The following is a 14718-nucleotide window of genomic DNA, read 5'->3' on the forward strand; positions in this document are numbered from 1 at the left end:
GGTATTAGATAGACGTACTTATTAAGAGTGATACTTAGAGGAAAAAGCTTTAGATAAGTACATCGCAGATATCTCCAACCCAATAGCTAGGAGGAAACTTAGGTCGATAATTCCCATGAGCTTTTGATCAAGCTGATTTGACTGTACATAATATATTCATATACGATGAATGTGAATGCAACTAATTACTTCACCTTGTCGTCTTACGTGGTGTCGCGGTGTCGTCACGTAACCTTGGAAGCCAATTCCGGTTACCATACTCGTAGTAAGGTTTCCATATATGAATATATACGACAGTGAAGCAAGCGGCCCGGCATGACAAGATCGGAGCTGTATTAAAGTTTCGTGGATTTTAAAAATACACATTTTACAATACTATCGGCCCGATTCGAAGAATGAAATACGATAACGATAAGTTCTCATTTAGGTATCGTTTGTATGTCGTATAATTGACACAAGCAGCTCGATTTGGGCAACAAATGGTTAGAAATATCGTAGATAGATCTTATTGGGATCACAGCGAAATCGACATAAACAATATTGATATGTCGTTTAGCTATCGACCTTTAAAAGATCTTTCCAAGATCTTACACGTGTCTAAATCATTCTTCGAATCGGGCCCTATAGTCGTGTCATTCACGGCGACGCGCGCCTCGACTCGTAATGTCATGTTATTAAAGGTAAGAATTGACAAATCTGCGCGTCATCGTGGATGACACGAAGTACGAGTATAATAATATTTCCGATATTGCTAACACCATCACCATTTCATAAATCACTATTATGTACGATCGAAATAAAATAAGTTTTCATGTATAAATAGAGGGATATTAGGTAGCTTTTTTTTCTATAGAGCGAAGTTCATTCAATTTTGTATATGATATCAGAAGGTCTCTTTAAGACCGGTTAAATTAAATAACGTAAAGCATTTATCAATTTCGAGACGTAAACGAATTAACTAAAATACATTTTTTTATTTAAAAGTTCTCAAGATGTTTTTCAGACTTATTAAATTGGAGTTATCTCGAATTCAGTTCACGTCTCGTCATTGGCAGCTTAGTCCAGACTTGGTATAGCTCTAATCTAGTTACCTAACTGGCCGGAGCGCTGGGAACTGGCAAAATCCTGCCAATACCCGCTTCACGCGAGTAATGGGCTGCAATAATTGGACAACTGTATAATAATGGCTGTCAGAAACTTTGATTTATTCGAATTAATTTTGCAGTGAAATTGATCATTAAATAATCTCTAGGTAGATATTAAAAAATGTTAAGCATTTACACTATTATCAAGCAGACGTCGGCTTCCTTGAGATTCGGTAGGTACATTTAGCTAATACAAAGTTAGGTATGTCAAAACCAATCCAATGCACTGACACTGGTGAGCCGACCGTGGCTGTCAGTTAGGGGAATCTATTACTTCACTTATTACACTAATCTAGATTTATTAAACTTTTACATATTTCTAATAGCTTACTTTAGATCCATGTAAGAATAATAGCTACATCTTCCTTTACCCAGCCATTTTGTTCAATGTCCCTACAGTTGTTTTCTTTGTATTCCTTATACTGCGAAATGGCACAGGTTTCAATAACGGACGCGAGTCACGCTTCCCAATGATTTAAGGGACCGCCTTCCGGCCACACTAATTGGTTCCCTCTAATGAGACAACTGATGATCTTGCGCTAATGAACTCGCCCTTAACTCCAGAGATATCAATCGGGTTATTAGCGATTTCTGGGGTTAATTGCTGCGGTTTTAAATGAGTTTCCTTTTAAAATGTGGCTCAGACGGCTCAGAATGATTAAGTTTATACCTTTGTTATTTTAGGTACATTACGGAATAATAAAGTAATTTACTTTTATGGAAAATTTAAGAGGTAGGTATTGAGACAAAACATTCAATAATAATGAGTAATTAAAATGTGCGTAAATATTTTAAATGTGCTAAATATTTTAAATAAGTACACCTAATATACCTATAGATCGTGTCATTCATGAAGACGCGTGCTTTGACTGGTACTGTTGTTATTAAAGGCTAGATTTGACAAATATGCGCGTCATCATGGATGACACGAACTATATACGAGTACACATATCAGTTTTATTGTTTATATATAAGTTACCTAAGTTAATGGAATGTTTTCGTGACAATTACCATAATTCGTAATATATTCAATAGGAATATGCCATAATTCGTAATACAACCTATAGGATGCAGTGTGGTTGAATTGCATTAATTACCCGGCTTTTGATTTACATGTTTACCGCATTGTTCTGTTGTATCTAAAGCAACGCTGCGGTTTCAGCCCGTTATTCACCATCTCATTTACTTTGCACTGTTTCATGTACTTAAATGATTCGCCGAAGCTTGCTTTGCATTCACATATTATAATAGAAATTTTAATCGATAGATTTACTATCAGCTATACAGTAAAATATCCCCATCAAAATATACAGAGGTATCACACTTTTTACATTATAATATCAAGATCAGATTTGAGCCAAGATACTGTGAGGCATCACGTCGCATATTATGTACCTATATAGAACGAGGATTGTAAGGCAGTGTCGCAACTAATGTGAAATGACTCGGATAAATGAATCGACCAATGAGGTTGCTCATCGCACAAAGTGAAGGGCATGAAGTGCTTGCTAATATTCTCAAATACTTAATTTGCTTCAGGCAATTACCTATTCTAAAGTCTGGTGATATTTGGTTAGCGTTATATTTAAGCAAAATAAAGTTCCTTGTCTTTAAAACACGGTGCATTGCATGGCATTTAAGTCCTCATATGAGAATCGCTCAGGCAGCAAAACGTACCAGAGTACTATATTTATCTGATACAAGACATGTACGACGCGATCACCAGTATCACCACCCAAGTTGTTAGCCCAGCAGGTTTGAAATAGAGGTAGGAGTTTATCAAGGTTCTACACTGAGCCCAAATCTTTTCAACACTACTATGGATTACTTAACCAAACATTGTCAAAAGTCGCTAGTGTGGAACTTACTTTATGCAGATGATGTAGTTTTAATCTCGGAAAACGTCGACCACCTACAACAAGACTTAAACACCTGGGTAGAAGCGCTTGAAACCAACGGTTTGAAGATAAGTAGAAAGAAAACCGAACATATGTAGTCTATCTTTGACGGGTTAACAGACCCTGAAACTATCAACATCTCGATAGGAGACACGCCAATACCCAGAGTGTTGGAATTTAAATATTTAGGTTCGATAGTGTCCAGCGACGGCAAAATTGATAGCGATGTTACTCACCGTACTACTATAGGCTGGATGAAATAGAGACAGCTTACAGGAGTCATGTGCGATAACAAAATGCCGCTAAAAACTAAAGGAGTACTGTACACAACAGCAATAAGACCCGCGGTTTTGTATGGATCGGAGTGCTGGGCTACAAACAAATACCACCTTAATAAGTTACACACTACCGAAATGCGTATGCTACGATGGTCAACTGGTGTCACACTCTTAGATAAGATCCGGAATGGGTACATTAGGGGAAGTTTTAAAGTCGCGCCAATAATCGACAAAGCCAAAGAAAAACGCCTTAGATGGTACGGCCACGTCCAAAGACGCAAAGAAGACCACCCGGTAAAACTGGCCTTGAACCTGCCCGTAACCCAGCCACGCGGCCATGGAAAACCACCTGCCAAGTAGCTGACGACGGTCGAAAGAGATCTTAAAGAGGCTCAAATTGACAAAAACGCCGCACGAAATCGTGCTCAGTGGAGGATGCGGACGAGGAAGGCCGACCCCAAGTAAATGGGACTACCGGTCTAGGCAAGAAGAAGAAGGTGCATTGCATGGTGGGTAATATTTTATTACTTAATTTTCTCCAGATACAGATCCGCTCGCTGTCTCCTTGGGTCGTTGATGCAAAGAGTAATGTAGATTGTCCATGTCCCTTACACCGCAGTTCCACATACAACGTGCAACTGGCAAGATGCATGACGCAACGAATAGCGAGCGTACTGTCTATTTTGTGTTCATACATACGCTACGCGCCTTAGCACTTGAGCGCAAAATAAGAAATGCCCACCCGAATGGAATTACCTCACCCTGCGGCGACAGATTGATTGAATCTGTTCGATTAGCAACGCGATGACGGAAAGTTCAAAATGCCAGTGTACTGTGCCAAGCCCAAGTATGACTGCTGGTAAATTTAAGTGTAAGTGAATAACAACTTTTTCTTGTACCACATTACCATGGTTACATAAAAATGTTTTCAACTGACTGTCCTTAGGTATTCACACATTAATATAGTCACGTCGTGCGCACTATATAATGATTTCCGTACTGTGCCATGTCCGCCCTATGATTCGAGGTAGATAAAAGTTGTCTTACCTTCCCGACGCCAGTGGGCTCCTTCACGCCGAGCCGGCGCAGCAGGGCCGGCGGCGGCGCGGGCGGCGTCTTGTGCAGCGCCGCACAGAACCCGGCGGGGCTGGCGTCGTCCTCTCGCCGCCGCTGCCGGTGCGGGGAGCCGCTGCATTTTGCTATCGATGTCCTGCTGTAACAAACACGGATTTTAGAATTAAGTTGAGTACCTACGCATTAAAAATTAGAAACCTTCCTGTTGCTCTAACCTATAATTGCCTGTTTTTAATTATATATAAAGTGTTTTCGATTAAATGGGATATAATATTATTATTAAATATTAATATTTACACAAATTGACTAATTCCCACAGTAAGCTCAATAAGGCTTGTGTTGAGGGTACTTAGACAACGATATATATAATATACAAATATTTATGAATACTTAAATCAATTACAAACAAGGAATTATCAGATACAAATAGAGAGATTATTACAATTAATAATGTAAACTAAAACTAAAATATGACTAAATTAAATCTAAAATAAAACTAAAATAAATCTAAAAATGGCCCCTGCGGCATAGTACCGAAAAATAATAATAATATTTCCCTACTTAAATACATAGAAACACCCATGACTCATGAACAAATATCCATGCTCATCACACGAATAAATGCCCTTACCAGGATTTGAACCCGGGACCATCAGCTTCGTAGTCACTACCCACTAGACCAAACCGGTCGTCCAAATCGTAATGATATAATAAATAAAATAAAACTATGTTTTGACATACAATTTATCATTCCAAAAATAATTTTTGTGCAATAAAGGTAATTGAAAATGAAACCATTCACATTTTTCTTAAAGTGTTTTTCAACAACCCGACCTTAGTAAAGAGGGTTCCGTGTTAATAATAATAATGAAGATTTACTGTAAGTATCTAAGTATTGCATTTCAATAATTAATATGTTGTGAAATTTTCTAAGAAACTTTAATAAGGAGATTAGGCAATAGGTATATATTGTACTTTTAGCTTTGAATTATATGTAAATACGATGAAATATTAATACCTACATAATATAAGTAAGTGTAAAACATTTTCATACGTAACAAAGAAGCTATACATAAATAAGTAAAAGTCAAGTCCGAGAGTTGACCAAGGTTTTAAATGCGTTTCCTACGATACCCCAAAATAGCCAATACCTAACACAATAAATGAGCGAAACGTGCCGTCTTGCAGTGACCTTTTTACATTTTTCAAAAATTCGTTTCGCGTCGATACCCCGCATAAAGGGGCATGCACACTTGATGGATGGCGTTTACGTGATGTCAGCCAGTCGGGTTTTATTTTAATAGCATAGCGCCTCAAGAGACACTCAAAATTGAAAATTCTTTACGTACGGAACGCGGTACATGAGTTGTTTATGAATTAACTGAAATGATAGATTATTGTTTTTATGTCAAAGCCAAACGTATACGTACGAGGGAATTGCGAAGAATATTATTTATTATTCACATTCAATTCAAAAATTATAAATTGTGAAAGTAGCATTATGGTAATCTTATAAGTACATATATACGTACGCGTGTCCATATTGCGTAGCTACCTTAAGTTAGATATACATATAGCAGCCAAGTCACCAATTGTCACTTGTTTTGGTCATATCGGGCAAACTGTTAATTTGCTTATAGGCAATGAAAATTTTGAAGATAATTATTTACATACATTTATAAAGCAAAACAAAAATATACTTACGTTTCCGAACACTTAACCCTATTTGAAATTTCTCCTTAGCGGCCGTCGCGTGCAAAGCTGACGTGAGGTTCCCCATACTTCATACTGATTACAACTATTAACATTCCTCACCGGGAATTCTCAGATAACTTCAGTACATTGGCTTTTGGCCCAAGCTTCTGTTGGGTGAAACTTTTAGTTGATGCTTCAACTTGTAGAGACGTCGTCGAGTACCCTGCCGCTCGGGGCTATTTGACAAGGTCGTTTGATAGATCATGCACATAGTAATAAAACGGAAAATTGGATGTGTGGGTAACGTACAATTTTATCATAACTATCCCAACGCTTTTTGTGAGGCAATGCTTGAACTTAATCAATTCTTACATGAGTACCTACCTAGTTTTATGTCGCATAAGGTGATATATATTTACATATAAACACAACGTTTTTAAATACACGTATTTGAAATAAATCTCTCTCAAATAATAAATAGTATCTATTTAAAACGAATATAGCCACAATAATATATACAAATAGGTTCTATAATTATGGTCCCGATTCAAAATAAAATCGAATGATTCGCCGAATGCGAAAATACAGATGCCACCTGATTTCTGAAGGAAATATTTCGCATGGATGATACGGAAAACCTGTTGCCAAATAAATACGTATTAAGCGAAATTAATAACGAATGTACATATTTTCTTTAATCCTTTGAACGCTTTATATCTTAAGCACAAACATCATTCAAACGCCAAGCTAATATCAACCTTACTTTAAAGTGTGAAGGTTACTTTGACAGCGTCCGCCATAACACCTTTATGTGTCATAGGTGCGCTGTGGGCACGACTAGTAACGACGCCTTTAGGTGTTCTTGGAGTTCAAAAGGTTAAAAACCGTACTAATTGTTTAATTTATTTATTTTAAATTTCAGTGCTCTTATACATGTACTTACAATCAATATGACTTTTTATAAATGTAAGTACCTAAATTTTGTAAAAAAGTTACATTGTGTTTTTCTGTTGTAGTAGGTAGGTCAAAATGCCGCTTTGGAACTATTTATCCATAGAAGAGAAGCATTCGCAGGAACGGTATACTCCTAGTTATTGTCTGTAATATATAATGGACATTATTAAAATGCATTGGTTAATGCGATTTTTGTAAAACAATCTGTTTGAAACTATTACAATAAGTCTTGTTTTTCACCATAAATAAAGGTTTTAGCAACGTTAACATACCTATATTCGCAACCCTAATGCTTGTCGGAGGCCGTTGATTTCACGGGCCGCTGGCCGCGATGAAAACAATCCGGAAAGGTCTTCGCTTGACATTTGATAGAATACGCCTTCGGGCATGAGAGCTGCTTGTATCGAGGATCAGATTTATTTTATTAAAATATCCGCTTGCTTTTATAAAGATATTGATTTTGTTTGCGCAAGGCAGATTACACGATCATATATTTTTAGACGGCTGAGAGTTTAAGTATGTACCTACGTTGGCTGGGTAAAGATTACAAACTTGTACTGAAATCTTTTCAAAATCAAAGATTAATAAAACCCTACAAATATTAGTATTACTTGTGAGTTCCTGTAATTGGCTTTCAGTATTAATATTGTTGTCCTATTTTAAGTTTAAAGCTGTTGGTTCTCCTTAGCATAAAAAAATAAATTAACTCCAAAATAGAGCGCTGGTACAGTACCATACATTTGTGGTGCCAAAATTGTCAAGTGTTACGATAGATATCACTTCGCTTGTCTATACGTTGATTGATTCGGGTAAGTATTTGTAAGTAGCGCTTATGATCAGAATATGTATGTATGGAAATATAGTACCTATTGTTCCGTGTATCTTTATAAAAGCACATTTAACAATTAATTCTTTCTTTTATCATGCGCGTTCAGAACCATGAAGTGAAATACACCTATCGACTAAAACTAAAACTACCTTCATTACCATTAACCCATGCGTGCGTGAACTCATTGTGTCCCAATTACACGTAACAATTAATACTCGTAAAACATTCACTCACTCATTCAGTTGTTCATTCGGAATGAACTTTTTTAATTCATTACCCTTTTTACGGCGCTAAATGGCAGTATAAACGGTTTATTTATTTGTGATTTGAATTTTATTACAGTCAGTAGGCAAAGCTCACGACACATTTTATAGTGTATTGTAAACTTTATTACGGTTTAAGCATAAAGGGCGCAGGCTGTTTTCCGGGTAAGACTATGTTATGCACATAATCGAGTATGTAAATATTTAAATACAACAATACTATTACGAGATTCTTAGTTAGTTTGAGTCGAATAGTCTGGAAGACTTAAACTTAAACCCTTTCATAAAACTTTATTTTCAGGGTTCCGTTCTCCAGTGACCAACTGTCTGCCACGTGCTGTATTTGCTAGCCTTAAGACAATTGAAATTTTCACAGAGTATGTATTTCTCCTGTCGATACAACGATAAATAATTAAAGTAAAATGTTATATTGTATGTCGGTACTTATTTACATTTTCAAAATATAAACATACACACAGAAGTTATTTTATTTAGTTGCATAAATAGTTATCATTCAGTTATGTGTTTTAGTAAAAGAATAATCTAAATAATACTGGGGGCCATCAGCCGTCATTTTGATTCCAAATATCTGCACGTGGAGCATGGCTCGGTTTCATATGACCAAACGAATGCATGTTGTCCAAAGGCCAATTACCCTTTTTGGCAAGTCCAGCAAAATACAATACAGTTAGCAGCACGAAGTCACTATACGGGCGAGATGTTCAAAATGATCTGAGCATCTTTATTTTTGAAGGTGTAATAGCGTGTGCAAATTAGTTAGTCCCTCTGAAATCTCTGAATTGCTTATCTACTTCTGCTGCTGATTGTAAATTGACTAACTAATTCTAAACATAAAATTTAAATTTGTTTAACCTACGCTAAGTCAAGATTTTATTTATTTATTTTATAGTGCTCTAATATTAATTATTCCGCTATTAGCGGAAGCCCTTGAACATAGAAGCCTTTTTTTGTTAATATTTGGATGAGTATGTGTGTATAGCTATGTATCCCTTTTTTTGGGGTTGTCCCCGTGACAAGTAAATATAAAACCGCTGTGAGAGTTAAGGCGGGAACGTTACATATTTCAGGCGCGATAACGCCACGATTTAAGGGGATGCGTGACTGTGAGCTACTTTTTTCGAAACTTTTGTTAAGTAAGGCACCTATTGTAACGATGTATTTAGTTTTAAGTGACTTTGAAACGGTTCCCGTTGCTTAACTGAAAGTCGCAAATAATTAAATAACTCCAGACAAAAATCTAAACGAAACTATAATACCCCAAAGAAAACAGTAGACAGAGAAAGACGCAAATAAAACAGAAATCATGAAATGTTCCAAGGACAATCGAACGAAAGACATTTTATAGTCGACAGCACTCGAATCCAAATAAATATAAACAAGCCATTGTTCATTCCATTTCTTCGCTATGTCCACAATTCGTTCACGTTTACTGTTTCATGTCAAAAAAAGACATTCCAATGAAAGTTGGGACACGCCAGCCAAGTTCTAAATTCAAAATAGCGTAGGCAACAAACACCTTTTATTTTTCGTAGACAAATTTTCTAGCTCTATGGCAACCGTCCAGTAAAGTATATAACGGGCATAACTTTTGCTACTTTCCGTCATGTTGTACAGTTTTCAAATTCAAACTATATTGACGTAGAAAACTTTGTATGCTTGTATGCTAGTGGTCTATTAAAACGTAATGTTATATAATGTAGTACTCGACAAATGATGTTTTATATTTAGAATTAACGGACATATAAATATGCATGGGTTATTTTATTGTAAAATGTTCAATTTATGTTTTAAAGGTGAAAAAAAAATCTATTTAAATTAGTCCAATATAAAACACGCGATTCTATGGACAGAACTAGGAGCTTATATGAAACGAGTAGGGATTAAATTACACTTGGTGCAAATAAAAAAAATACTTGATATATATATATATATATGTTGTAGTAGGCGGAAAGTGGCAATTTATCAAACAATTTATCATCATATCCGAGTGTATTGTTTTAGAACGAATGCAGTAATATACATAGTTCTAATCGGTTATACATTTTTTGCATACGAGTAACCCTACCTTCAAAACTACAGTCACCTAAAACGCGAAAACTCCTTTTATCAGTTGAATGTGAATGTGCACATATAAGTATGCTTATTTTGTTCACGCGCTTACAGCATCCGTTGTATACATATTTGATGTGAAAAACTGCTATCCTGTGAGAACTGCAGAGCACGTCATATTTTGAGACTACTGTGTGTTTCAGTAAATATGTTTTACATGAAAAGTGGGTATGTTGGCTCGCGTGAAATAATTATTTAAGGTATCATTGAAGCAGTTCTGTACTTTTATAAGAAAGGTTCCATTAAATAAATTTGGAAAGAAATAACATTTTTGCTATGTTTTGTAAATATTTCCATTAATTTCAGGTTCATTATTTAGTTTGATTTGCCTGACAAGTTGGCTAATCAAAATTAATAAATTAATGAAATCATACAATATTTTGATGTCAAAATATAAGTTCGAATTGGTTTCCATATTTACACAGTTTTTTTTTTTCATGTTTGATTAGTATCCTTACTATACACACATGTACACTCAGCCGGGCTAGCACATGATTGGCGCGACAGTATATCGCGGCGAGATAGACTACCCGTCCCTCTTTAATTAACATACTTAGTAAAAGACGGGTAGTCTATCTCGCCGCGAGATACTGTCGCGCCATGCATGTGCTAGGCCTTACAGGTTCAAATTTACATGGACAATTTACGGATGATTTCATTCATAACTTAACCATGCAATTTTGAACCCTACTGTACAGTGAGAGTGCAAATATGAATGGATTCATTGATAAAGTCGCCATGCACTTTTACGGCTGATCATACATGTATAGTCGGAATTATATTTAGGTGCCACTTTGTACCTTGTCACGAAGATACAGTGGCACTTATATCAAATTTCTTGACCGTATGTACATTTCACGTGTCTGAACTATATCTTGCTATGTTTACTCATTTTAAGAGCATAGATATAGATAGAGGACGACCGTTTCACTTTACTAACGTAGCCCCGTAGTTTATATCCAGAGAGGAAAATGGGGACTTCGTTTGTATAGAGAAGCGGCCGCGCGCGATTGCCCACATTCCTCTAAATAAAATGAATGTCACAGCAATATCACCATATTTATGCAAACTAAAATATGTTTTTCTTACTTATTTAATACAAGGTTTAGAAAGTAAGTAAATATGAAAGCATGACATTAAAAGCAAAAGTTCCACACGCCATTAATAAAGAGTTGTCCGGCCCTCTGTGTACAAAACTCTTCATTAGACATCATGGGTTGCGCTGAAGTTGTGGCTTTATGCGGGGGACCAATGAGCAGGAAGTCGCGAAAACATTACTGATTTTTAATATCGTACTTATTCTCCTATGGAGTATCTCCATGAAACTCCTGCCTAGATTTTGTGAAGAGACTCCAGAGTGGGATCTTCATAGAGTGTTCAATTTTCGAAGGATCAATAACATACCTGTGACATCCACGTGACGAACTGCATACGTATAGTGCTAAAGTTGTCATCGCGTTTTTTTATACCACATAGTAGGTAAACAAGCATACCGCTCGCCTGATGTTAAGTAACTACTGTAGCCTATGGACTTTTGCAACTCCAGGGGCGCCTCTTGTGCATTGTCTATCTTGTTTTTTTGGTAATTCATACAGTACGGAAAAAAACATCCAATGAAAAAATATTGCCTAAATTCACCAGATCATCATTTGTCACAAAATGTTTATAATAACACATTTAACTGAATAGTTTTAAGAATTTGTTACATGATGTACAATGTACATATTAGGTACTAAGATAACTAGTTGTAGGTGACTAAATCCTGTATCGCATGTTATGAGGCAGTTGTCGGATCTTCCTTCCGTTTGTAACTTACTCCGAGGACGGCGAAGCTTCCCCCCAAACGTGTGGCATTGTTACCCGATGGCGAACTTCGGTAAAGGCTGCATTGTGCGGGCCTATTAGTCCGCGCAAAACAATGGCAAGATGATCGCCCCTTGTCTTTTTGTGTAATTGTTGCGTTATTGTTTTTAGGGGGCTGTATTTAAACATCGTGTTTAAATGAGAATCGAGAGATTGCCTTTCCTTTAACAAAGCAATATACCAATTTTTGAATTTGGAACTAAGACTTATTTGGCTAATACAGCATTTTCCAAACTCGAGCACACGAGCGCAGTGGGCCCTGAAACATAAGACGACATGCCGACCGATCGGGTTAACAACCGGTACTAATAAAATTTCATGCTATATTTAAAACGGCCAAGAGGCGGGTCCTCTATTTGGCAGTTTTTGTTAGGTGGATCGAAGCCCAGTCAACTTTGGGAACTAATAGACCAATGATTATTTAGAGGGAAGATGATTTTTATACGTCGATAGTACACTTACTTTGATACTTTAAATGTATATAATCAAATAACATTGATTATAGTTTAAATAAAAGAAAACAGAAATAGTGAAATATCCTGTTATAAAAGGAAAACGCAAGCTGCTGAAACTTCTAAATTCGATAAAGCGATAAATCTCCAATACGAGCTCAGCTTTAAAATGTGCCTTTAGCTCCCCTTACCGAAAAGGGGTGATAACTACCCCGCAATCTTTTTTCTCAAGTTTCGAGCTTTGACATATAAAATACGAATAGTAATCTGCGTTCTACCCCATATGGTGGGAAAATAAAGTAGAGTTAAGTTGGGTTTGGGAAGTAAGTCGATTTATAGTTCTTTCTTTAGGACCATTTTATTTTGGTTGGATACTTTAATTTGAATTTAATCTTTGATTATCCGCAGTTAAAACACCTTAGCGAACTTGGCGCCGTCATCTTGACAGAAACGGCTTTGGACAGAGAAGCATGGAGGTCTCTGGTGTCGGAGATCAATATCCACTACGGGTCACTGCGCCACTGCAGTATGTAAGTTAAACACCTAGTTCATACATTATCAGTCGATGTTGACGTGTACCAACAATATGTATATATTTGAGAAAAAGCTTTACAGGTTTTTAAGGCTGACAACTATATTTCAAATAGGGTGTGTTAAGCGTCCGAACTTGGATTATACGAGTACAAGTAGTCTTGATGATGATGATGATGATGATGATGATGATGGTGGTGGTGATGTAAAATCGCGTAACGCAAATAAAATTCTTGAGTCGTTACAGGCTTACAGGTAAGCGGCAGTGAGCCTATTTTTTATACGCACCGAGTACAATAAAGCAGAATTCCTCGTGTTGCCGGCTTAGCCCAGAGTTACGGTGTTTTTTCCGCGCTTTTTTATGTAGGCCAGATTTAGTAGTCGACACGTGTTGCCAGATTTACACACGCGTTTTAGGAAAATACGTGCGTCAGGTATGGCGGGTCCAACCGTTTACCGTTTAAGCTTTTTGCTATACTAGAAACCTGAAATAAATTGACGACAAAAACTAGTTTTAGTTTGTTGCACTATGTAGATAGTACTGAAAACGTATAGTAAGTATAAGTAAACGCAAACTATTATATTACCATGCAGCATCGTAAGTACTATTAACTATGCCAAATGATGGTCATTTGAGGACAAATTCAGATTATTAACTTGCGGTTTTAATGTGATTATGATAATTGCCAAACAGCAAATTGCAGAGCTCAACGAGGGTGCGGAGTGTTAGGGTCGGCTACGCGCATGAAACTCCTCTGGAGTTGCAGGCGTCCATAGACTACGGAGACTGTTTACCATCAGGCGGGCCGTATGATTGTTTGCCATCGACATATTATAAAAAAATGGCCACCAAATTAAAGTAAAAAAATCTAAGTAAGTAAGTAGTAATTAAATAATGTTAAAATGCATTTACCCAAGAATTGTTGAATTTTTCATTATTTACAAAATAAAATTCTGACCTAGCTAGTAGAGATAATGGTCTAACATAAATGAATCCTTATAATACGTTGACAAAGGCTCGGAAACACGGCACAACCCTGACGTATTCGTCGGATAGAATCGTCGCGAAAAAAATATGGCGTTACAGGAAACGAATACAAATAGGAATAAAAATAAATGTACAAGTATTCCGGTGGAGGAAATGAGAAAAACCATATTCGAGTACCCGTGCGTGGCGATAGGGTTGACACTTGCAGAATTTCGGGCGCCCCCTGAGCAACTATGTGTGAGTCAAGCGAAAAAGGATGAACCTGAGTGCGAATGAAAGTTTGAGACAATTTTAATTGAGGTTCTACTCAAGTGAAAGAAACACGAAACGTAAGCTAAATTTTACTGCAGTAATAAGGATTAAAAATTTAATGTATACTGGCTTATCCCATATTTAAGTAGAGTTGCGCTCTCTCGAGTCGTCAAAGAGCAAAGGATCTACTTAACATAAAAATATTTTGCAAACGTTTTAAATAATAAAATGTATTGCTATTACGTTAGTGGTTGTAATTATTTATCAAACATTTAAATTTACCCCTGTTTTGTAATTGCATTATCTAAGAAAACACAAATAAAACTTTTGAAAATGGACTGCTCCGTTCTACCGTCTGTTGAATAT

The 14718-nt window shown here is 36.5% G+C and overlaps 1 protein-coding gene across 3 annotated transcripts in view; it reads right to left on the reverse strand.

Moving 5' to 3' along the window:
• The window catches only part of LOC133534748 (kinesin-like protein CG14535), a 307943-nt gene that overhangs the window by 88338 nt on the left and 204887 nt on the right, over positions 1–14718 (reverse strand). For 2 of the 3 annotated variants that reach the window (XM_061874007.1, XM_061874008.1), the window contains exon 3: positions 4369–4534. In XM_061874007.1, coding sequence (XP_061729991.1) covers positions 4369–4534 — 166 coding nt within the window. The remainder of the gene's footprint in view (positions 1–4368; positions 4535–14718) is intronic. The other variant, XM_061874009.1, reaches the window with a different exon arrangement.

This window comes from Cydia pomonella, chromosome 2 (genome assembly GCF_033807575.1).
Source record: "Cydia pomonella isolate Wapato2018A chromosome 2, ilCydPomo1, whole genome shotgun sequence".
Lineage (NCBI taxonomy): Eukaryota > Metazoa > Arthropoda > Insecta > Lepidoptera > Tortricidae > Cydia > Cydia pomonella.